The sequence below is a fragment of the Gymnogyps californianus genome, chromosome 2 (genome assembly GCF_018139145.2).
Source record: "Gymnogyps californianus isolate 813 chromosome 2, ASM1813914v2, whole genome shotgun sequence".
In the NCBI taxonomy this organism is placed as follows: domain Eukaryota; kingdom Metazoa; phylum Chordata; class Aves; order Accipitriformes; family Cathartidae; genus Gymnogyps; species Gymnogyps californianus.
This window is the reverse complement of record NC_059472.1, coordinates 139302884-139328859: the sequence shown is the minus strand read 5'-3', so window position 1 is coordinate 139328859 and position 25976 is coordinate 139302884. Positions and strand designations below refer to the sequence as shown.

The window sequence follows — 25976 nt, the reverse complement described above, 5'->3', positions numbered from 1 at the left end:
CTGTTAATCACCAATGGGAACTGTCAAATTGCCTACAGTTTATTATATTTTGCTATAATTGTGTACAATCCATTCAGGGGGGTTGGACGAGATGATCTTTAAAGATCCTTTCCAACCCAAACCATTTTGTGATTCTATGCTCATTAGCAAAGATTTCTAAAGTTCTTCCCTCTGTCTTCTGTTAATTGTCTTGATCCCATAAAACCAGCACAATTTTGGGTTCTGGATACTGCTATCAGTGTTCCCTGGTACCACCCCACTGCAGTCCCCAGCTCACTCATTGGGTAGGAATTGGCTGGTAAACATACTTGACTGCTATTCTGGATTGGCAGCTCAGCACTCTTCTTTGGTACTAAATGTAGCTATGGATTCTTCTTGAAAGGAACCAGGGCGACTGAGATGAGGCTTGAGGATGGAAATGGCAGTGAGGAGAACAGCAGCCACTTGACATCCATTGCTGATTGCCCATCTGCTGTATGCACACAGGATGGAAAAGAGCTTTTTACTAATAAGGTTGAAGTGGTGCTGGAAGTAAATGGAAGCTGTGAGACCCTGGCAGTGGGTGCTGGAGAAACAAGCAGGGCTGGGGAGAAACTCAGCAGAAACACGTTTCATCCCTGCTGAAGGAGCTGGAGGCTATTTAAATGAGGCTGAGAGAAGAGCAGGACTCAGAAAAGTGATACTATCAAACCCCTTTACACGGAAATGTGATTGTAGGGACTCCTGAGACTCAGACATTCAGAGGGGAGAGGGAATTACAGTACTTCTTAAATACCTCCCTAGAGTGAAAATGCTGCCACTATCGATGGACTGAAGCCTGAAGTTCTGTTAGTTTACTCTGGAGCAGGGTGACTTAAAATTGGTGTGTCTGGCCTGTCTTTCTTCTTTATCTCACAGAGAGAGGGGAAGATTTATGAGTAAGAAAGAGGGGCAAGAAACTGCAATAAAACCTTGATGCTTCCACAGAGTCAGCCTCTTCTGTTTTCAGATCCTACTAATCCTCTCTTAAAACTTTTTGTCTTTTTGCTTCCAAGTAGAAGCCAGAATACTCTTTGTTCTTGCCATTTCTATGCACAATAAAGAAGATTATGACAGGCAACAAAGAGTTAAGCAACTAACGAAAGTATGATGGAAAATATCTGTCTTCCTTTTGAAGCTGAAGGTGACATTTGAAAATCCATGTATTTGGTAGCTAGTTACTGCTTGCTGTGTTGCACATGCTTCACTGTCTCATAGGATTCTTGCACAGACCAGGACAAATGGCAGTCTAAGTTATAGAAGACTCTAAAATATGTTTACAATTTAATTTTTTAAACTGAGGGTGGAATAGACTTTTAAATGCTGTCTGTTGATCAAGAGACTACACAGCCTGAGGATAACAAAATGCTGGAAGAGGAAAAAGTATAAATAGACATGCCACTTCCTTGTTGAGTAGAAGCCAAACTTGTGGTTGAACCTTTCTATACGAGAATTCGCTGAGGTCCAGATAGGCAGCTGAATGCAGATTTCTGAAGAAACCAAAAATTCTGAGGTCTGAGAGGGAACGTACATAGTACATACCGAAGACTGGACTGGGTATTTCTTTCCTGTGCAACACCTGGCTGCAGTTCTTGGAAAAAGAAGATACCAGTGGAACTTGGAGAATGTTGGTGTAAATCCAGCACCAGCTCAGTGAAAGGAGAAACGTATGTCCACCCTTTGAGTGCAATGCCATTTATTTGGGCCTGGAACAGGCTTAATATAACTTAAAAACAGCCTCCCCAGACTGAGGATTTGAAATGTGGGCTTATCTGGACAGTAGGATAAATATGTCTACTGCTCTCTTTTCAAACTCGAAAATATTTTTCCATTGATAAGTAAGGGAATATTTTACAGCAATAAGCATGATTATTTTTTTCCTGATAAATTTTCCCGGTAATGTCCCGCATATTACAGATTATGCTGCTGATGTTTAAACCATATTACACTGCATGGAGCGCCCTTCATTTCTAATTCTTATAGTCTCTAAATAGTATATGACATTTTTAGATATATGACTTAGATTATCTTTTTTTATAGGAGTTTTATGACTAAAACTTTGCATAACATTTTTAAACCAAGGGATATATGAGCCAGAATCTAATTGTTTTGTAAAATGAATAATTTTGTCTGTTATCTCTTAATTAAAGTACAGCTTTAAACTTGCTCTAGTTCAAACAAATTAATTCAAGAAATCTTATTTATACAGGAGGTTAGGCTAGATGATTACGGTGGTCCCTCTGGCCTTATCTATGAACATAGTTGCAGTTCAGTTCTGATGAAAGACTTTTTTGGGGAGTGGTGGTGGGTATTTGGTAGCCCTTTGTACTAAGGTCATGTGTTTGTGATTTTTTCAGAGCCATATTTCAGTTGCTTAGTTTGGCAAAATTGTAATTATATACCTATCGACATCAGGATTGTGTAAGGGGAATTGTTTGGGTTTGGAGGTTTTTTTCAGGGTGTTTGGGGGGGAGGGGTGGTTTGGTTGTTTGGGGTTTTTTCCCAGTCAAAAACTATCAACCAGAATGTGTAAAGTGCTCAAAAGAACCCACATTAGTTCCTGCTCCCAAAGGTCTATGCTCTCATGGGATGTCTGTCTGTTTGGTGTTTACATTCATCCACCTTGCTGACATGTAGGTAGACAGGAAGAGGAGATTGCAGGGTTGCAGTGGAGAAGAGGAAAAGCCAGGTCAGAGGGAAGCATTTGAAAGGCTGAGCCTGAAGAGGGAAGAGAAACTATGACTTCCAGTTAAGGGAAGAGATTAGAATTTGGGTCAATGGGAAATCAAGGCAAGCTGAACAAAAAAAATTTGGGGGTGGCTGAACAAGATGGGTCAGCTATGGCAAGCTTGATAAGGTTGGGAACTGGTGGAGCTGAGGAGGTATGTGAGAGTTAATTCATTATTTGGGCTAGTAGAAATAAGGATGACTAATCTGTTTGGGTATTTGAGATAGGAACCGGTGAAAGAAGTACACCAAAAATACTGATTTATCTGGAAAACTCTTCTATCCTAGTGGACATCTTGGGCAGCTTGGTGTGCAGATGCCTATAACTGTTTTAACTCCATTAACTCAAATAACAGTCTATACAAAGATTCATGGCTTATCCTTGCAGGAGCATATGCCTGAAAATTTGGCAAGATGTTGGGGTTTTCCTATTTGCCTTTTTTTTTTTTTTTTAGGCTCTGCATTGAAGTTCAGTTTACAAAGGCAATTTGAGTTGTGAAACACCATGGATTTTGCTACATTTTGGTCTCCTTAAGAACTTAGGACCTCTGGGAGTTGGATGTCAAAGTTCTAAGTCAAAAAATTTCATTTCTCTCCAAATGAGCTGTTCTGGTTCTTCCTTTCCTGTGAACATTTTTACATTTTTGACCTTTTGGTCCTGATTTCAAACAAATATTTCTTTTCATCGTAAGGAAAACTAATCATAGGAAGAAAGTATATTCTGGATAGCATTAACACACATGAATTTGGTCTTTTGTATTTTGCATATAAAAACTTCTGAGTGCTTTCTCAGGAACAGTATGTAAAGACAAGGAGTAAAAAGTTGGTTCCTGTGTTTCTTAAATCTCCAGTGTAACTCTCTTTCAGTATGTTTATGCATACACCTGACTTTACCCAATATCAGTCATCTCACTGACTTCAATTAGCTGTCGCTTTGCTAGTGACTGGCTGCACAGCTCTCCCCTTACACACTGGATGAGTCTTTGTCCGGCTCGCTGCAGTCTGCTTGCACCTTCACAAGTCTCTGTGCAGCCACCATAAGTTCTCTTGACAAATCCTGATTTTAGGGAGGGGTATCCTGTGGAGTGTTTCCTCCTGCATCCTTCATGGAATGTAGTACTAGAAGGGAACACAAAAGATCATTCATCTTCCTTGTCTTGGCAGGATTGAAACCATTCATGACAGATGTTTCTCTGAAACCTCTGAAATCTTTTGGAGATGGACCACTGTTTAGAGAGACCATTTGCTTAGGTTGTTTCAAGTGCTTAGGTAGCCTTACGCCTGGAGAAACTGATCTGGCCTAAATTTGGTACAATTTAAACTTGTTTGCACTCTCATCCACAGCAAACGTAACAAAAATATGTCTTACTGTCCTCTTCATATATCTGTTAACCATTTTCATGCCTCCCCAAGTTTTTGCAACCTTTCACTGCAGAGCGCGTTTACAAGACCTCTAATAATTTTTCTTTGCAGGCCTCTTTACTTCATTACAAATGTAAACTAATGGTTTGACATAATTTATTTTCATGGCTGTTACTTACCTCGTTACCTTATAGGCGCTTACAAATTTTGGTTTTCACAGTATTGTGGGGTGGAATTGAAGATTAACTGACTCCCCATCTCCTTTGGTCTCCCCCCTCCCTTTTTTTTTAAGAGATGGTGTGAATACAAGTGCTTTGGAGTATTTTATGTAGAGAATTACTAGTTTGCTGAGAAGCATTTTTCAACTCCAGAAAAGATCTTGAACAGTGTAGACATTAATGGAATTAATAGGCATTAATGACCTATAACAAAGATAATTTATTGATGATTCTCAAAATACACTGTTAGGAATAATATTTGGGTATTGAAAGCATGCCCGATGACTAAATATTACTGCTTGTTTTCATAAGATACTTTACTAAATATTGCATTGTACCTGGGGGACCTGACCAGTCAGTCCTTGGGGACCGATGACAGCGTGGAGCAAGCATGCGTGGACCTGGGTGTCATTGGCTTCCAGGCTAACTGGGCATGGGCAGAAGCTGGCTGCTGTTCTTGACAGCTTCTGCCAGGCGTACTGGCTCTAACTAAACCTCTGGAGAAAATGGAACAAGACAGCCAAAAACACAGGCTGAGCAAAGGAGTTAAACTACAGTAACTTGAACCCTTTCATTTAGAATTGTTGCCGCAGGACTCTAAGGATACAGACTTTCAAAATACTCCATTACAGAAAGCAGTATCAGTTCAAATAAAAATAAAACCAGAATTATGTGACTAAATCTGTCACCTTTCTAAGTTGTCTCCTCTTACAAACTATTTACTGAGTAGTGCTAACAGCAGGAGATAATCCACAAAATCTTTACAACTTTTTGTACACCCTCCGACCGACAAAGAATATTGGAGAAGGCTAGGTGGATATTTGTTTTACAATATCTGAGAAACAAATGCTGGGGTTTTTGTTTTACTACCTCTGCCTTTTTAATAAAATTAATAATGTACCTTCTGTCTTTAAAATAAATTTAAATACTCTTGTCTTTAGTTTATTGCTGTGATCTGCCCATCTTAGATTGGTACCACCTGCAGCTTTTGGGATAAACCGAATCGTGTCTCCTCAGTAAAATCCTGGGCAGAGGTAGCCACATCTATGCAATGGGAGGAGGTTAGTGCCCAGCCTGCCAAGTAGTCATTGTCCTGGTACGGTCAAACCCAGGCAATTTCTCTCGGTATGCTGCGTCTCTCTTTCAGCACTCGTGCACAGATATCCTCTATATGGAAACGAGGTTACAGATGAGGATAGAGTAACGGTGCACATGTCCTCCTAGCCTGATATAGGATTGGGACGTGACGGCTGCATGCACCTGGTATTGCCTTCACACCAGATACTCGTACTGCTATGTCTCCTTTGTTTGACACTTTGCCAGTATTAGAACTTCATGGTCCTAAAGTGTGCAAAAATAGGGGCCCTGCTTTTTTTCTTTCTCTCTTTTTTTTTCCTCTGAATTTTTCCCTTTAACTAATTGACACAGATTTATTCCCAGGTTTTGCAGACCACTTCTCAATGTTTTTCTCTTTCCTCATGTTCAAAATTGTAACATATAAATGTGGCAACAGAGTTCCCCCTTTTCCAGGGAACGGTATAACTTGATTTTGGAAGACTCAAGAGTTATTCTATATAAAATATGAACGATTTCAGTGATTTAATAGGTATTTTTTTACTTTGCTAGGTGACACAATAGATGATCAAAGTAGAGAGTCAAAGGATAAAACTTCGTTTCCAGAGACCAGACCAATGTACAACCAGCCTCCACAGGTAGGAGACTATTTCCTTATGCACACATGATGAAACTTCCATAGCAGCTCATTTAAGAAGCATGAATGTCCTGCAGGATAAGGTTTCAACGTATTCACATCTTCCATAGACCAAGTGCCTACTCAGCCTTCCTTGTCATCTATCATAAAAGAAGCCCTGCTAGTAATTAGATGGCAATATTATCAAGGCCACCGATACTGATTTGAAAAAGAAATAATAAGGCTGGGCTGTGTGCTATTGCTCAGTATCTTTTTTTATACTTGAGAAGTGCAAGCATGAAACTGTAGCTAGAATGTTAATGAATTACACAGAAGCATTAGTGTGGTGAATAGTGATGGAAAATGTCAAACATTTACATAAGTCATTTATTTCCACAGCTACCATTATAAGTAACATATTGTAAATATGTGAGTATAATAGACTGTCTTTATTGTTTCAATTCTGTTTCAGTACTGTGTGGCTGTAAATCTGGGCTTCTTTTTCTTCATCTGGTTATTTAATATTTAATCCATTTATACCAAAGAGGGCTTTTGAGAATATTTCTGCATATGATGTACACGTTTTGTTCTCTGTCTCCTCTGAAAATATTATTGCAATGAGTATGAGCCTGTTTTCCATTGCCATATACTTTTAGATATTTGCGAGGTAACTGTGAGAAATTTTGCTGGGACTTTTTGTGCTTTTGTGGTGTTTTTTTTTTTTTTTTTGCTTAACCTATACTTTCCCTCTCTCTTTCTCTATGTAGCCTTGGAACTAACTGTGTCTCTCTCTGTCTCTCTCTTCTCAATGCCATTTTAATTTTTATTATTGCTAAGTCCCTTGGTATATCAGAGGTGTGTGTGATAATGTTGCATCTTTAAGAGTGGTCAACGTGTGTGTGATCTGTAGGCTCCTTTTTTAATTTCAAATTAAAAACTGTGTCTGATACAGCAATCTTTAATTCATCATAAGTGGTTTGCCTTCTGATAATGTGGAAGTATGAATTAGTTACAATTAATTGCAAAATTTTAGTCTGACTTCGGGATCCATGCACATCTGATGCAGGGTGTTTTGCAACCGAAGTCCTGCAGTTTTGAGGCAGTATAATGCACTGATGTTGTGGTTACCTACTGCACAGACAGTTTCCCTTAATGTGATGTTCTTGCTAGGTATTGTGAACTGCCAGTTACTGTAGTGTCAGTGGTTTGTTCAATTCTGTGGAATTTCAGTAAAATAGGAACTTGGGTAGATTTTAAGTGTTTATGAGATAGAAGAAAGAAGCAAAGTTTTCAAAATAAAACAGCAGATATTACAGTGAAAATAAAAAAAAGATTTATTTTAACCTTTCTATTAAAAGACTTATATGTCACAAAAATACTTGTATGAACTGGCTTGAGACATCAGTTAAATTAAAATACAGCATTTTGTAGTATCGAAGTTATTAATTCCAGTCTAGATTTCAGTATTTGGACTTCACATTTACTCAAAGGAATTCTCAGTTTCTCAAATTAAATAGACTAACTGAGGATCATGGGAATGAAATGGATAATTCTCGCCATTAGGAAAGCAATGGCCTATTTGCAGTGATGAGTATATTTTTATAAATTTGTGGGAGAACTCTACCAATTTAGCGAAACTGGAAAAACATTGTATTACATATTCAGTATGTCATTGAGACATAGAACATTAATAGAAATAATAAACTTGTTAGCATTAAAACAAGAATACTTCATAAACATAGTATAGGATGTTAAAAGATATTTGTTAGACTGCAAAGTAGTATCAGATATTTGTCATGCAGAGTTGAACAGAAGAGCGTTTAGTTCTTCAACTGCATCTTTCAATTGCTGGAAATTTGCTTTTATTTTCGAATGTAAACTATTTTACAACTTATTAGATGTAGACTTTGTGGAACATGGAAAGTGCTTTTAGAAATGTGATTTAAAGAATGAAGTAATACTTTGTTCATGGGTCACTTCCTTATTCAAAAGGGAAATGAGGTTGAGTCAGATTTTTTGAAGAAAGTATCTTCTGGAGTATTTTTTGGTAACTGTCTTTGGAATTTCCCATTTACTTAGGTACTATTGGATTTGTTTGCTGTACAATTACTGAATTCCTAAGTACATATTTTTGTATAATCTTGCATAAATTATTTAAACTAAGGCACAAATAAAAGCTTACACCAAGATCCTCTTGCTGCAACTAGCAACATGTAACAGAACCTCTTGTAACAACTACCTGCAGTCTGCATTATTTTAAGAGGTTCTGATATTGCATGCATGTTAGAGGAACATGTTTAGAAACTTGTTGGAGGAAGGGTGTTCCTTTGGGCCAGCTTTAGCCCAAACATTTCATCTTCTGCTGCAGAGAGTGGGAACAGAAGCTCCTGCTTTGAACAGTCCCATGTGGAGTATCCTCTCCATCTCCACGAGTATGGATGGAGGTTTGGGAGGGTCATCTCCCAATGCCAAGTCAGTCCTAGGGAGATGCGTTGTCCAGCAGGGCAATGAGTGCTCTGGGCCTAATCGAGCATGTACGATCCCGCTGATGTTGCTTCAGGTTCATGAACTAAAAGTCATACACACATTTAAGTGCTTTTCTGGATTGGGGCCAAAACACTTAACGCCCTGCAGGGCCGAGAACTTAAATTAGTCTCTTTATAACTATGAAATACAAAGCTTCTAATTTTAACTGCAATACCATCGTAATAGAAAGAGATGTTACGGTTTTATTTTTTCGTGCTTGTGAGTTTTCCATTATTATAGTACAATTTCCAGATAATTCAATCTTTATCTACTTTCACTGGGAATTTAAGGTTATAGAAAATAACAGAATGGAAAGGTTAGTTTTGATATATGAAGAGTGCTAGAAACCCGGGTAATGTGGTGCGGTTATTTTTGATAATGAGCTATTCCATTGGTAAAACAAATTAGTGCAACCATGTATTTTTGTCCTACTGTGAGAGCAATTATGTAGCATATCTATTAGGAGACATAAAAAATATTTTTGACAGATGGTATGGCTGTGAATTAGGATTTATGAAGATTATTGTATGTCTGGTGTCCAGGACACCTGGGATTATTAAATTGATGTAAGAAACAATAACAACAAAAAATTACATTTCTGGTAATAGCTGCAGTGTTTTGTATCTCCCTACTGTCACCTTAAGAAGCAGCTCGTGTTTATTTGATATTGCACTTCCTGATAATCTGACATGTGCTCTTTAGCCAACAGAAGTCAGCAAATTTAATGGGTGAAAACTGTATCAGTAAGTGTATTAAAATAAACTACCAAAAATGAGAGCTGTCTTTAGATTGTAAATTAAGATTTTTCTCTTGCTGTGTGGGGGTTTTTTTTTTATTTTTCTTTATAGTCCTATTTCTCCCTCAAATACTTAATAGCTATTGTCTTCTATCTAAGGAGCTTGTTATACGTTTTCTAGGGCAAGAGTGAATCCCCCAAGGGATTGCTTAATCCATAATTATCTAATTTATATGTTGTTGTTATAGCCGCTCTTAATTATATACCTTGCTGTGATACTTATCATCATAGGACACAGTTTTCTTTATGAATTGCAGTAGTTCTGTTGTGGTACTTGTGCCCTTTCTTTTCATAATTTGCTACTAAAAACTGAGAACGTAGCAGATAGAAAGCCTATGTTTCCTCAAGTAAATTTAAAATTATCTATGGTTTTCTGCATATAGATACTGGTGTGCATTGTTTTGGGCAAGTATCTAAATAAATCAGAAAAAATATTTTTTTTATCTGAATTGGCAGATAATATCCTTATTAAATTGATCCTTTGTAAAGCTGCTATGTAAGGATTCTGAATAGATTTAAATAACAGTTTCCGAGGCATCTGGTTAGGGGTCATATTAGTCAACTGGAAAGACAGAAATACTATGAGACATAAAATATCAAGGAAGAGATAATGGAAGTTGTGAGTGCACAGAGTAGGCGAAAAAATTAATTTAATTTTCTTTTTACTTTTCTAGAGAAATTAGAAGTATTGCTGAAGTTGATAGACTTTTAAGATATCCTTTTGAGCAGATCACCTGATATAATTCCAGGGCATGAATAATGCTAATGTTATCTTGTTTTCTTTAAAAAAAAAAAAAAAAAAAAAAAAAAATTAATTGGTTCTTCCAGACCTATTATTGCCCAGTTTTTACTAAAGCTTGGCTGTCTGGATTATTTTTACAAGTTATTGGAAAAGGAGCTGTTGCTGATTGTGTCTCTGTTCAGTCACCCAACTCTTAGGTTATGGTTCAGAGGGTCCCATATTTAAAATCTCAAGAAGGGTGTTCTGGGCTAGATTTACTGCATCATTTTAAATTCCCTACATTTGCTTTAGAGAAGGTGGTTTATATTTCAAAATTATTGGCCAATATTTGTGTTTAGTTTGCTCCATTTTGACGAAATATAGCGTCTATAGAAAATGTTGCTGCTTAGATTGGCTTTTTTTTTTTTAAGCTCTCATAAGCTAGAATTCTAGTCATGGCCTGGTCAGATTAATTGCTTGCCGTATGTCATATTAACTCCAAGATCTTCTTTTTCATATCTTGGTCCATAGCATAAAGCATATTGGTGCATATTTTCTGTCTTCTTAATTGGGTATGTAAGCAATAATCACTTAATGAAATTATCCACTCTTAGAAGGGACTGGAATAAGACTGTCTGCAGCAAGTCATCAAGCATATACTTTTCTCTGAATGCTGCTACTGTCAGACAAAAGATCTTATGTTTTACTCAACTATTGTGTATGATCATAAGCTATAGGAAGTGAAGTTTTAACATTACCTTTAAAAAGGATGACTAGTTTTCAGTGTTGGCAGCTGCAATGGACATCATCTTTCTTAGCTCCCTCCATCCTTTGCATGTATAGTAAATAGCTGGCAGTTCTTTGCGGGATCCATGTGCAGCCACAGATCGAAAGTGCGTACGAAGTAGAGCTGCTATATGATAAGAAAGGCACAGTATATGGTTGTGATCTTACTGAGAACAAAGGTAAATAGCCCAGTCACCTAAAAAAAATCCACTATTACATATTGCAACTATTACTATGCAATAGCATATTTACTTTATAAAGCTTCGTTATATTGTAATGTTCATATTGCTATCTGTTTGATAATTGACCGAAATATTTAAGAGGTCTTTTCATACTAGGAAGATCTCCAGAACGTATGGACCAGTGGACTTCCGTCTGCCCTCAACAGTTGGGCAACTTAGTGGGGAGGGGAGGGTGTATGTGCATATTATGTATAAATATATTAGGTATATGTATATACATATGTAAAATCTAAGCAACATGATCATCCATAAGCAAGTCTGCTTCTGCATGTCACAAAGGATTAGTTGCCATGGCTTCACAAACAACATTTTATAAACTCTCATTTGTGCGATCTGTTGACCCAGAGACAACCAGTAAGACCTGGGGGTGTCTTGTAAGACTATCACCTTGTAGGGTTTTTCTCAATTCTAAAGTGAATAGTTAGACTTGTTATCTGTGTAACATGATACACAGCTGGGGTTATTTCAGATACTTAGTAATCATAGTAACCTCAAGAATGCTATGTCTGTTGTCTTTTTCTTAAAGGGAAACATTGTATTTTTAGATATAGGGAACTGGAGTGGGAATTGAGAGATGTGAATTAACATGGTTGTCACCAGCTTCCTCTCTGAACTTAGAAAACAGTTCGTTTTCAAAAAAGTAATGCAGCGCTGTCTTACAAAGCACTTTTCTATAGCACTTTGCAAGTGTGAAATACTGTTAAACCCTTTGTTTAACTTAGTTGAGATTTCATTACGACAAGAACTGAGGAAGCCTTACAGGCTTTTAAGATAGGACTTGAATGTTCTGTCTGGCCAGCAAATACACGTAAACACAACAAATGGATTGCAGCATCCCTCCCTCCCACAGCCCTGCCTGTGGAGTCCGGAGTCAGTGCTGTGGTCAGTTTATAGATTGGTGAGGTTTGAGCAACAGAAGCCAAAATCACCTCCTGTAGGGAAGGAACGACACACAAGCATGGTATATTTTCATCATTTAGTGCCTATAAATACCAATGTACATACACACATGTAAAAAGTTCATAAAATAGTAAAATTGGCCTGATTGTCAGCCTCTTCATTTTGAGAGCTAGGCTTTAGTAAAGGAACGTATAGTCCAAATAGTGCCCAAGGCACATGTATCCAGAAGCACAATTTGCATACCTCCCTATTTAGTTTGGGCAGAGACTCACTGTATGCTTGACTTAATTGCATGCTTATTCAGTTACATTGGATAGTTATTTGTAGCAGGAGATGCTCAAATTGGTTGACCAGATGTTCCCATCACATTTTTTAGCCTTTCTGTAATTTTGGGATCTTCTGAGTAGCTTAATCCCCAGATAAAACTGCTGATTGTCCTGTACCTCTTGCCCAAACACATGCAGTTGGACTAAAAGCCAGTAATGCTGGTTCACTTTGCTGCTGTCAACAAATTGATTGGTCAGTCATCCTGCCTCTGGGAGCAACCCTTCTGGGCTTTCCAAATATTAAAATTGATCTAAAATGCAATGTAGATCATACATCACTTGGTGAGACTGTGTGCTAATATAGCCTGATGGTACAGTGATATTTACAACGTGATGCATTAGCGTAAAATGGTGGCTGAAAGACTGTAGTACAGGACAGCTTATTAATAATTACTCTAAACACCAAATAAGGAAAATAACAATGTCTTTAGGTTAGTTTCATTGCCACTTTCTGGGGAAAAAAACCCACAAAACCCACCACAAACAGCAGTGGGCAGTCCATTTTAATGGAAAGGAAATATGACATGAAAACTGCCTCATTTCAGTCCAAAATGCTAATATTGATAAGACAGGAATATGTTTTTCTGTACTTTCCATCAGTGTGGTTTGATCCTTTCACCACAATGTGCTACTGCTGTAATTTCTGCCTTAAAAAAATTCCAAAAACTTCACCACTCCTCAGTCCTATCAGACTTGTGAAAGACTGTGCATTGGGTGGCACATAGTCAAACTTTGTTCTAAAGCGCTTTTTAAAAATACAAGATAAAACAGAAATTATTTGTCTGTAAATTTCTTTTCTTTGCTTCCACAGTATTACAAATTTTAAGAATACTTTTCAAGTGTTGTAATGCAATTAGTAGCCCTCCTTGATAAAAACAAATCTATTTTAAAAGCCAAAAAAGTACCCTTCTTCCTTTTCATTATGGCCCAATTATCTTCCTTCCATAGAGAACCAGGAGGCTGAAAGCGGCCATCTTAATTGAAAGAGATGACCAATATTTGTTTCCTTGTATTTATTTAATTAATTAATTGGTCCTTTACTGCTTTAAGAGTCATCATGCTTTTATTCCTGCATCTCAAAAGCCTAAGCGGTAGGTGCTGAGGACAAATCAATCTTGTTACTGTTTGTACATTGAAGCTTTACAAACTCTGGCTCCTGGTAACCTGTTTGCTGAATGTGCTGTTGACAAGTGCTCCAGCTACAGACTGTGTATGGAGGAACTTAAAGTCAAATATCCATCCTTCCTTTCTCTTACTGAATTGAATCTCTATGGAGAGAGCAGGTGGAAAGTTGTGTTAGGAGATACTTGCCTAATTCACTTTTTTGGCATTAGAATATTTTAAAGTTGTAAATAGGACATATTGCTAGTCTTGCCACATGCTTGGATTTTAAGCAGCACGATAAAAACCTCAGAACAATGCACTCAGTACAGCAGTTTTTATTCACACATCTGCCTAAGAATCCATTTATGTTCTTCAAGACTGAGGAGAGAGACCGTTAGTAAGATCCAGGGGTTTAGTTACCTAACAAAACTTCTGAAAGCACAGCTGAGGACGTTGTTCACAGGTATTGCTGGAGGAAGCTTCACCTGGGTTCAGACTAGTAATTCTTTTCATAGCATCATAGAATCATGGAATGGTTTGGGTTGGAAGGGACCTTAAAGATCATCTAGTTCCAACCCCCCTGCCAAGGGCAGGGACACCTTCCACTAGACCAGGTTGCTCAAAGCCCCATCCAACCTGGCCTTGAACAATTCCAGGCAGAGGGCAACCACAACTTCTCTGGGCAACCTGTTCCAGTGTCTCACCACCCTCACAGTAAAGAATTTGTTCCTAATATCTAATCTAAATTTACCCTCTTTCAGTTTAAAGCTGTTACCCCTTATCCTATCACTACACTCCCTGATAAAGAGTCCCTCCCCATCTTCCCTGTAGGCCCCCTTTAAGTACTGGAAGGCCGCTGGTCTCCCTGGAGCCTTCTCTTCTCCAGGCTGAACAACCCCAACTCTCTCAGCCTGTCCTCACAGGGGAGGTGCTCCAGCCCCCTGATCATCTTTGTGTCCCTCCTCTGGACCTGCTCCAACAGTCCATGTCTTTCTTACGCTGGGGGCCTGAGAGCTGGACACAGTACTCCGGGTGGGGTCTCACGAGAGTGGAGTAGAGGGGGAGAATCACCTCCCTCGATCTGCTAGCCACACTTCTTCTGATGCAGCCCAGGATGCGATTGGCTTTCTGGGCTGCGAGTGCACATTGATGGCTCGTATTCAGTTTTTCATCCACTAACACCCCCAAGTCCTTCTCCTCAGGGCTGCTCTCAATCCACTCATTGCCCAGCCTGTATCTGTGCTTGGGATTGCTCCGACCCATGTGCAGGACCTTGCACTTGGCCTTGTTGAACTTCATGAGGTTCGCACGGGCCCACCTCTCAAGCCTGTCAAGGTCCCTCTAGATGGCATCCCTTCCCCCCGGTGTGTTGACCACACCACACAGCTTGGTGTCGTCAGCAAACTTGCTGAGGGTGCACTCAATCCCACTGTCCATGTCACCGACAAAGATGTTTCGGTTCACTCTACTTAATTTTTTTTTCTGAAACCAAATCCAAGATAATTTCCTTTTCCTTTCCTCTTATTGTAGATGGGAATTGTTATCCCTCTGTCTGATACTAACATTCTAGGGAGACATTTCACAGATGTTGCTGACTACCTCAGTTACTCAAGGAGAGATTTCCTTTTCTTCTTGAAACAACAGCTTCTGATTTATGCAGCTTTTCCCAGTTGTTCCAATTTGCTGAGAAATTTATTGACTTTTTTCATGAAACCATATTTGCTAAATATTTTCTTACTAGTCTTTTGTGTTTAATTGTCTAAGTTCTTTTCTTAGGTAGACAGCTTCCTTTCCCATTCAAGTCCTTGGATTTTCATACATTTAGTAAAATAATGAGAGAATGCAGTATTATCTCTCTTTTTTAGAGGTTCTGCTCCATGGACATCTAACATTTCAGAGAAACTGTAATCTTTTTTCTGCCATAGCAGGTTACCATGTTGGAGCTTCTACAATAGCAGGGGTTGGGAACAAGATAGAGACATGGAGGCAGAGACCCAGCTTGTCTAAGCTCCTCCTATTCAGGACATCAGCTTCCCAAAAAGTCTTCAGGATATTTTTTTGCTTGGAGCAGTAGAGAGAAACTAAAATCTTGTTGTCACTAACGACATCGACCAAATGTAGCTGCTAAATTAAAACAGATTATTTAAACATTGTTTATTTCAATATGCAATTCAAGTTTTATAGAAAATTAATTTCTTAGTATATTCTCTGGCTATATTGAAAAGTTATCTGAGTTTTGTATTACATCAGGAATGAAGGTAGCAGCAAAATAAATGTGAGTACTTTGTGCTTTTGGATGACACTGAAGTTACAGAACAAATCCATTATCAGCATTTATCAGGCTTCTCTATTCATTTTGCAATATATTGACTTGTCCTTCACTGCTGATTTGTGGCTGCGGAATGCCCTGCTGGATGTCTGGAGCTGCCTGCATTTCTGGCTTGCAGTTTACTTACTATAGTAATTTTAATGAACTTTTTAATCTTTCAGTGTACATGCTAGAGAAAAAAGGAAAAAAAACCTCTGGCCTAGATAATAACATTTCCTGGCACTGGCAGAAGCACAACATGCTGAATATTGTTCGTGTTGCTTATTATAATGTATGAGATCTTTGCTATGAATAGCTTGCATAGTACTTCGAAGGGAACAGAGGAACTAGATAAACTGTTCCTTACTGAACCCACACCTCTCTCTTTCTTCTAAGATAATTCTTATCACAGTATTCATGTTGCAGAGGGGAACGTTGTCCAAAATTCACCTGTTAGGGCAGTGCCCTAAGCTCAGGGGCCTCCAGAGAGGCACAGGGAGGCAGCAAGAACAGGAACCCTGCTACTGAGGGGGCATAAATGCTGATACAGCTCTTCAGTTATCAGATTCAAAAGTGCTAAAATTGGTTGGGATAGAAGGAAAGATAAAAGTATCATTATTTTAGTTATGGTGGGGAATTAAGACAGCATTTTTAATAAAGATTTAGAATCCTTTTCTGCTTCCTTCTTATTTCTGCTTTCTCTTAGTTCTGCAGTCTTTCTTCATGTTGCATCTTATCCCTGTTTGTTCACACTTTCATAGTTTCTCATTATAGATGCCCTCGTTTGAGATGTTATGTTCTCTGTCTTTAAACAATTATTGAATGAAATAATTAAATAACAGGAATTAGGAATAAAGGAATAAAAGTAGGAATTAGGAATAAAAGTATCATTATACAATTTCAGTTATATCAAGTTCAATATATTTGCTAAATTTATCACCAATCCCCCTCCAAATATTTCCTGTGCCCAATTGTTATTATAGGAGATTGAGTAAAAACAGAACCTTAATCTTGTTCTGGTTTGAGTTTGAGAAATTGTTAACAAAGGAAACCAATTTTTTTCTTCTAGGATGAACAAACGAGATAGTTGGTTTAGACACTAGATACGCAGTCTTTTGTGATACTTAAGAATACTTTTCAGGGTAGAGTTACATTCTATAAGTGTTTTATAAATAAAACTCACAGACATCTCTAGTATTTACTAGGATAATTAAACTAGCAGACTTTAACTATGGAACATTCCAAGTATCCAGAGTTCAAATGGCAACCTCACAATTCTTCGCCTCTGCAGAGATTAACAGTTTTAGCTGTTTGAGAGGGCAAGGAGCACGTACTAATTACAGAAAGTTCATTCTGCATTTAAAATACCGAATTGTTCCTACATTAGACAAAAAGCTGGTTCTGAATAATTACACTTTTCTAATTGCTTTAATGCCAATAAGGATGTACAAATGTACATCATTATTGATACTGAAAGTATGGTTAGCAAAGATTCCCCTACTGTTCTTTGCAGGCCAGGATACTCTGTGGGGAGCTTTGCTATAATAGTGAAAAACTGTAGAATGTCAGAGGTACTTTTCACTGTTCCTTTAGAATTTTTTTCTTTAAGATTTCAGCAACATTAACCTGACCTTGATTCCATCCTAGTCTAAGAAACAGCTGAAAAGCATGCTTTAAAGAGGAAAATGAAAAATATCTAAAAGGTATGTCACAAATCAGTAAAAACATTCTTAAATGCTTATTTTAAAATCTGGTTCTGTTTTACTCTGATTAGCAATATTGATAAATGGAGAAAAAAACTGCTGCCTACTAATCACACAAATTTTGTACAGGTAGCAGGAGCTCTTTAAGAAAGACAAATCGCTGCTGTATTACAGAATGAGAGTTATAAGAAGCTGAGAAACAAGAGCCCAAAGCAAATGGGAAAGCTGATTTCCATTGACAGCCATTCTTGCTTCTAAAAGCCTCTCCAAGGACTTGATCTTAGTCTGAAGCTTTCAGCGTGGCAGTCTGCCCTATTGCAACCACTGACAACACCAATCTTAGGCTAGTATTACAATCCCATTCACTGCATTTCTGTTAAGAAAGAAAGAAAGCGACCAGAAGCCATTTGGATACGGCAACAAGCTACTGCAGGGTCTCCAGCACTTCTTCCATGTACTTTTGTTCTCCCAGATAGAAATGACTTTTTTCTTGAGTCCCTGGCGGGGATGCTGACTAAACTTTTGAGTGAGCCTCAAAAGAACAACAGCTCTCGCGATTCATGTGATATTTTCTGAACCATCTCAGGGGCATCTGTATTGTGCTTGTCCGAGGGGATTTCTTCCCTTCTTACAGTTCTGTTAAAGATATAGGTCACATACTTACTGGTGTGTTGGGTGTGGGGGTGTTTTGTTGTTGATGTTTTGGGTTGGGTTTTTTGTGACATTTAAAAACTGTCATGTCATGTACACTTTTCCCCCCTCCGGCAAGGTTTTACTGATCCTTTTCTCTTAGCTTGAATTTTTGAATACAAAGTGCTAAACATTCAGAGTGCCTTGTGAGTAATTTTTCTTTTCCCCTCTGTTCCTCATTGCCATTACTGTTCTTATTTGAAAAGTGAATCGTTGTCCGTGGAGATGCTCACTCTGGCATTCCTACAAATTTTCTAAAAAGGCCCAGTGAATACCCTAAAAAGGGTAACACAATTGGAAGAACAATCCCCTAAGACAATTTCCATTTCTAGATACGTCAGAAATAACTGCATAATGCTAAATAAATTCTGAGATACATTATGATACACTATTTGCTGCAATACCACAAAATTGCCTGAAATAAAGATAATATTTCTGTATCACCAGTAGTGTTGTAGGTCTCTGTCATAATTATGATATTGCTGGATATTTACTAAATATTCTGGAAGATTGAATGTACCGTTTGTTTCTCAAGGCTGTCTTTTTAAGGAAAATGGGTCTGCTTCTGGAAAAAAACCTTTTTTTTAATAGAAAGTTCAAATTTCTTTAAATTAATCACTTTTTGTTAGAAAACCTTGTTCAATAGTTTGGATGATAATAATGCTAGCACTGATCTTTGATTCTGCTTCAGAGCACTGTAAATCCAGCTTCTCAGTACATTGTAAACTATGCATTTTTTCTTCCTTACAAGACTCTTGGCAGACGTTATGGTGAGCACACAGAGATGCAGCAAATTAGATGTTTTTTAAAGGCAGCTGAGAAACACTTAAAAAAGGAAAAAGAGCAAAAAGGAAGAATTTACTTTAGAAGATAATTTTATACTTTGTTAGTTCTGAAATAACATATAACACCCTTGCCATCAGAGTACAATTAGTATCTCATGGCCAGCTACCATATATGTTTACATACCGTTTCTTTTATCCCTGTTCATTTGGATTGCAAACGAAGAATGAAGAAAACACCTTGCTTATTTGAATTAAATTTGATTACCATACCTTCTGTAATTTTAACTGATTTTTTGACTCAGTGGTGTTTGGTGAAATGTAAATTGTTTGGTGATCTTCTAAGTGCATTCAATTAATATTTCTCATAGCAGGATTGTGTGTCATAGCATTTGGCAGTGCTTTGTTTAGCTAATGTCCAGAGAATATGCTCTGAATAGATTGTATTCTGGATAAATAAGTTAGGCATTTAAGTAGAAAGCAGTGTGACTAATGTGGGATATCAAATTCTCTAGGACTTGCAGTTCTATATATGCTTGAAGAATGCATGTGTGAAAACACAAGCCATTTCATAACCTTGACTTTGATTGCATCACATAGCTTTGTGCTGGTGTTTGCATTCTAACCAGCTTGGGCGATCTCAGCACTGATGGGTGATTGATGTTCTCTACTAGAATGTCCAGTTCTTCATTACGTTACCGCAGTCGCTATAGAAGCCTGCTGGTCAGGTTGGCTTCATCAAGGTCTTTTCACTGATGAGGATTCTCCAGCATATGAGTGAAATATGTCTTAGCCCATTTAAAGGATGTCTTTATGATTTGGAAGCACAAAAATATGTCTCGCTTGATAAGATCTTGCATATGAGGCCAATATCTAAATATCACTGCAAAAGTGCTCAGAAACAATTCTGCATAGCAAAGGGCAATGATTGCCTGTAATGACTGTGCCAGGCAGAATTGAAAAATTACTTCTTGCCAGCTGAATTGTTCAGGACAGGAACTTTTTTTTTTTGTAAGTAGATATCTAATATATAATATAATATATGCCATAATGCATATGACACACTGTGTACTGGATAAAGGGATGGGCTCCACAATATTCAAGGAGTTAAACTGCAAACATGAGAGAGTTTTCCAGCAGCCTATCTTCAGTTAACTTTCCAGGTTAACTTTGGCCAGCATTTTTCTACCATGTTTGGGTTTTGTATACTGCATTAAAGAATTGTCCTCCCCAGGTTGTGTATTTTTCCCATTGCATAATTTGTTGGGATGTCAGTCCAATAATAGTAACATAAAATGTGACTTCCTATAAATGAAAGAGTGAATGTGAACTTTTTAAGATAGTGAAAAATAGCCATTTTCATGGGAGAGACAGTAGTGGTTTATGTGTGAAACTGAAATAGGAATCTCGAGTCCTTTTTTCATTTATGCTGTAAACTGATCTTGTCATATTGGATGCAATGCCTTCTCATGAGGGGTTGGGTAGACTGGGACCCAAAGACCATTGGATCTGAGATCAGATTATGGCATTTGTTATACTGACCTGACACTTTTCTTTGTTCCTGACTTATCTGTACTATGTTGCTGCCAGCCATTTCGGGCTTTATTTATGATACTGTTTTCAAATAGTATCGGAATCTATAGACTACTAAGAACCTTGCTGACAGTATGCAGAGATTGAGTCTGGTAAAATGATGTTTAACAGTAAAATAATTCTGATGTAATTCATCCTTCCTTACTGCAGTCTTGCTTTGAAACGTGGAGTGGGACCTGAGAGTAAGAAAAGCTGGTTCTTGCTCTGTCATTGTCAATACATGGTATTTGCTGTGTGCAGAAAGGGTCTTAATTTCTGGGGCTGCCCACTTGACACCCTTCTAACAAATGTAAAGTTTCTGGAGGAAGAAAGAAGATCCAAGATGCTTTGTGCTGTCTTTGATTTTTTTTTTTTTCCCTCTTTGAAGTTAGTTTTGCCACGTGATAGTCTAATTTGCATTGTAAATTGAGTTCATCCAGCTTGTGGGACAATTAAGATATAAACAGGTGTTCATAAAAGTATAATTTGCCGAACAAAGTAAACATTATATTCTTGGGATTTCTGATTATCATCTGAGCTATGGGAATAGGACAGCGAGTGAGGGATCATTTTTCCCTGGAATGTGGAAGTGGGGGAGGCAGAAGGGTCTTTGAAGATGTTGTTTAATTGATTCCTAGATGTAACGTTTTCCTGTTTTTCATTTGGGGCTTTCTGGCTCCGCTCTCCCCTTCAGAATATGGGATTGATGTAGATTGATGTAATACAAGTGAATACCAGCACCTCAATAAATGCTCCAGAGGTTATTTCTTTCAAGAGGGAATATAACAAATTTGTGCAGAGTAGAAATTAAGGGAAGTTTTTAAGTTTACAGCAGCTACAAATTTAAGTACTTATTTGAAGTATTGGGGGGAGGGGAGGTGTTCAGATAAATATCATTAACATAAATAAATGTTCTGTGTGTTTGGCAGTGTTCTTAGCAAGAGAATATGTCTATAGCAGATGATGTTTATGAATTTTGTTATGATGCACACCTTGAGCCTATTTGGCCATGACAAGAAGGAAGACTTCCCTCTAAGTGTTATCAATTAGCAGCTATAGAAGCTAAGATCCCTTTTAAAGTGAGAGCTGCTTCGACTTGAAGATAACTGTGCTGATTAGAACAGACAAGTACAAGAGATTTTAGGGTTTTTCCTGAACTTACAGACTTAGGGTGCTATTGCCTGTGGTTTTTTGCTCAGAGCTTGGAAAGCTGCAGTAGGAGAACTATGCAGGCTATCTTCCTGACTTCTCTGCTAGCTTTCCTATTTTTCCTGCCCTCTAAAGATACCAGAATCAGTAAGGAAAGCCAAAAGAAATCTCTGTCAACTCTTGTCTCTGCTGTTGCATGTAGCTTTCTGAAGAGCTGTTAGCTACTCATAAGAATAGAGAACTGAGAAAAGGAAAGCTAGGGAAAATAAAGAACAAGAAACTGTAGGAATTATGTAGTACAGACATGTCAGTATTACAATAGCTTAGAGAATATTGTTAAAGGAGGAGAAACCCAGCGACATACCCTGTCTATCTCCAGAAGGCTCTGAAGTGGCCTAGAAGAATAGACAAAGATGGGACTACTCTTTCCTTTTTGATACCTATAAAATAAATTGTTTTATAGCAATTAGCCAGAAGGTGATCTGAAAGAGAGGGGGAAAAATCAAATAGGATTGTACTGGAAGGGAATCCCAGCAGCTCAGTAGGAAGGTGCTTTCCTCATTTGCCTCCTTCGGAGCTCATTCTCTCCTCTTTTGTAGGGGATCATAACCCGAAAGGTTAGTAGTTACATCTAGCAATCATTCCTTTTAATAAAACTTCTTAACCTTAAGAAATTTTACATTATTATCCTGTGACATAATAGTAACAGATCTTGGAAAGTTTATCTTAAGCTTTAAGTTTCTAGTTATCGTGAGTATAAACAAAAGCTTCCAAATGAGGGTCCATTTCAGAGCATGCAGCACCACTAACCTGTTCTGTCTCAGCAGCTTATGGAGGAGTGAGCTTCCTCTGTCACCTAAGACAAGTACTGACTCTGAACTGACTTAGATTGGCAAGATTATCTACTTCATTGTTGACAGTTTAATAGAAGATTTAACGTTTGTTTATCTGTGCTACTAGATGAAATGTTGGGTTGTGTAAGGAATGACTACTGCTCAGATTGCGTTCAAGTCAAATCCAGTCCTTTTTCTAAGAAGGAGATGGAGTGCCTTTTACCTGGCTAAATGCTTAGCTGTGTTACATACTCCCAGGCTAGAAAACAAACAACCCCACCGCCACTCCACCGCCCAAACTGTCCTTCTGTCAAACAGCCACAGCCTCAGGTTCTCTGTAACAGCCATGATCTGTAACATTCAACTCCAGCACAGGTCAGATCTTGAGCAGCACAACTCCCCTAAAAATCGTGGAATAATTTAGGATGAAAGCGACCTCCATACAACTAGATCCGTTTAACTCTTATGATCAGTTGAACACCAAATTAGCATTTAAAGCCTTCAGTGCTCTCCCTTCCCTAATAACAGTGTAAGCTTTGGATTTTTCTGGCTGTGTGCTGAGTCTGGGAGGGTTGAAAGAAGTCAGGACTGCAATCAGAAATTCATGCCTAATGTTCTTGGCTCTGACATGACTTGTTAAGCGCTTTTGAACAAATTACTGAATATTTCTGTATGTGTGCTTATACAAAATAGAAATCCACGTAACAAACATCTTACTCCTAGAGGTGACGTGAGGGCTATCAGTTTGCATAGCATTTTATTGCTATAAATAGTAAAACAAGTTAGTTTTGATTTCTAGAGGCAGAGTAAATAGTCTTTTCTTTGTTTTTAAAACAGTAGAAGTTTTAGGATAGACACTTAATAAGGTCATACTGGTAAGCCAATATCAAAGCTTGCAAGTCTATTGGGTCCAGCATCCTATCTGCTGACATTTTCTGTAAATTATATTGATGAATTCTGTATGGCAGGGTTTTTTAATTTCATTGTTGGTTTTGGTTCAGGGGTTTTTGTTGGGTTTTTAAAGTTTTGTTAACTGTGTTTTTCTATAAAGCACATATTTGGCAATGCATATATTGCCATATATAATAGACCTCACCAGTCAGTCATGCAATTCCATTTCAAATTGGAAAGCAACATCATTAATACTTTGAAATAACTGGGATAGGAGTGTTTTTTAATCATCAAAGTCATGCCTTTGTTGGACGACTTCTGAAAAGGCACAGGAGGAACAAAAGATGGAGCTTCATCAGTTTATGAAAGGAATTATATGAAGTAATTTCCCCTAAACAAGACCGGACATAATGACAAAATGTCCCACCAGCCTTATGGGTTTCATAAATGCAGAGTAACATTAGGTGGAGAAATCTTGCTAATCATTCAAAAAAATCTGTTATTGTTTTAGCCTTAATTCAAGTCAACCTGACTCAAAGAATTATATCAACATGTATTAAGAATTGCTATTTTAGATCTACGTGAACAAAACTCTGAAACTGATTTTATTTATCATTTTATTTTTTGTTTTCATTTATTAGTAGGTCATGATGGTTCTAAGTACAAAGCCTTAGCTGCCTGATTTGTAGTGTCTAAATTTCTGTTCTTCTGTTCTCTTTAGATAAATACAGGGCACCGATCACAGTTGACTGTATCAAGTGCAGAGGTGGGAAATGAAAGGAGTCAAAATTTGGAAAGCAGCCCTTTCATGTCAGATCTTCTGAGTGACGTACCCTTTGCCCTAGCACCACATGTGTTAGCAGTACAGGGCACCCATAATGACGTTCCTGACCGATTGCTCACCTATGACATCAATGATAATTTATCAAGATTTTGGTATGACTTTACACTTGAAAATTCAGTGCTCTGTGATCCATAATGTTTTCTTTTTTTTTTTCTGTCTGTGTCAAGGAACAAGTCTTAATGTAAAGCTAAAGACTTATTTTGATTGACTTAATATTTTGGGGGCCTGCCACTGGTATATCAGATGCATTGCATCAAAAGGATTATTATTCACAACTGTGTTATATTTCTTAGCTTTAAGTGAACTGTAACTTACTATGTTAAATATTCTGTTTATCTCCAAAGAAATCAAGCAAAACTGTTTCAGCCTGAGTAGGAGACTGGCTGTTGGTATCTACTTCCAGTAGGTAGGCTGCAGACACAAACATTTCATAACTTTAAGATGAAGTCTACGCACCTCTACACTGTTTTGTTATTTCACTCAGATACTAAACACATAGATCCTGTTACATGTGTTAAGATCACCTCTGATTTTCTACAGATAGAAACCAGTATTAACGTTAAAGCAACGCTGCTTTGCACTACTGGACAGACAGCGTTTCAATTAAACCAAGTTTTAAAACTCAGAGTTAATTATGAGTACTTAAATAATTATGAAGACTTAATAGAATTGGTTAAACTTACCAATTTCAAAGTGAAAATCAGTTGCTCCACTCCCTTTCCAGTAGATGGTATTTTTGTCCATCTCATTTTGTGCCTGGAGAAGTCCTCCCCGCCTGCCTGTTGGCTGCTGTTTGTTCTCATTACCACATGTGTTCCTGATTTATACACAGATCAGCTTTTCCATTTTAACCTCTTTGCCCCCTGAAGAAGGAAATCTCAGGACACGTACTTTTAATGGTCACACCCTTCTTTTTTTAATTTGTGTGCCAGAGATACAGATGGCAATGTTTAGCAACAGGAAAACATTACATTGTTTCTTATCCAGCTAAATTAAATGGCTAAGTACCTAAACACGCATTCTCACAGACCACTGTGTCCCCCGCTCACAAGCTTTGAGCATGTTTTTCCCGACTAAAACCAGAGCTGCTGTTGCATGAGCACAGCTCTCTGATGTAACATCATGATTTGTGATGAATAATGATCTGTGTCACACAAAAGACTACACTTTTTTTTCTCTCTTGGGGTAGAATATTTATATTGTGCCAAATGTTAGTGCATATTTTCATGTATTTTCTATGCTCTGTGATAGCTGAAAATACATATATTTTCAGACTTGCATCCTCTTACAGTATTTGAGATAAATACTGTAAATGATGGAGAAATTACATTGTGAATACGTCTTAGGTTGTAATGTTTTAGATTTTTTAAATGTATGTATTTAATATTTTTGACAGCTATGTTCATAAATGTCTTGAAGTTATTGTTTCAGGGAAAGTATCTGTGCTGCACTCCAATAAAAAAATTGCTAAATAATAGAGAGTTATTTTTTATGTGTGAGAGTTATTATTTGGCTTCACCTGTATTGTTTACTATAGTTGTGACCATTCAGACTTCATGGGAGCTTGAACTTGGGAATTCGATTTGGAAATCTTTTCAGTGTCATTTAAAAATTGGGGTCCTTCTAATCAAATATATCACACTTTCATCTGATGTATTCTGTGTGCTGTGTTGGTGACTTGCAGTGGTTTAGGTGGCATCCATGACACTGCTCTAAGAATAGTATGGCTGTGAGCTGGGAAGTACTCAGACCTCTTAGAAGGAAGAATTAATTTTACCAAGTTGTTTA

At 37.7% G+C, this 25976-nt stretch overlaps 1 protein-coding gene across 1 annotated transcript in view; it reads left to right on the top strand.

Annotated features, from left to right (window-relative positions):
- The window catches only part of UMAD1 (UBAP1-MVB12-associated (UMA) domain containing 1), a 76375-nt gene extending 50714 nt beyond the window's left edge, over window positions 1-25661 (top strand). Inside the window, exons 2-3 of the mRNA XM_050891221.1 lie at window positions 5952-6037; window positions 24066-25661. Of these exons, the coding sequence (XP_050747178.1) occupies window positions 5952-6037; window positions 24066-24323 (344 nt within the window). The 3' untranslated portion in view covers window positions 24324-25661. The remainder of the gene's footprint in view (window positions 1-5951; window positions 6038-24065) is intronic.
- The last annotated feature ends 315 nt before the right edge of the window (window positions 25662-25976 follow it).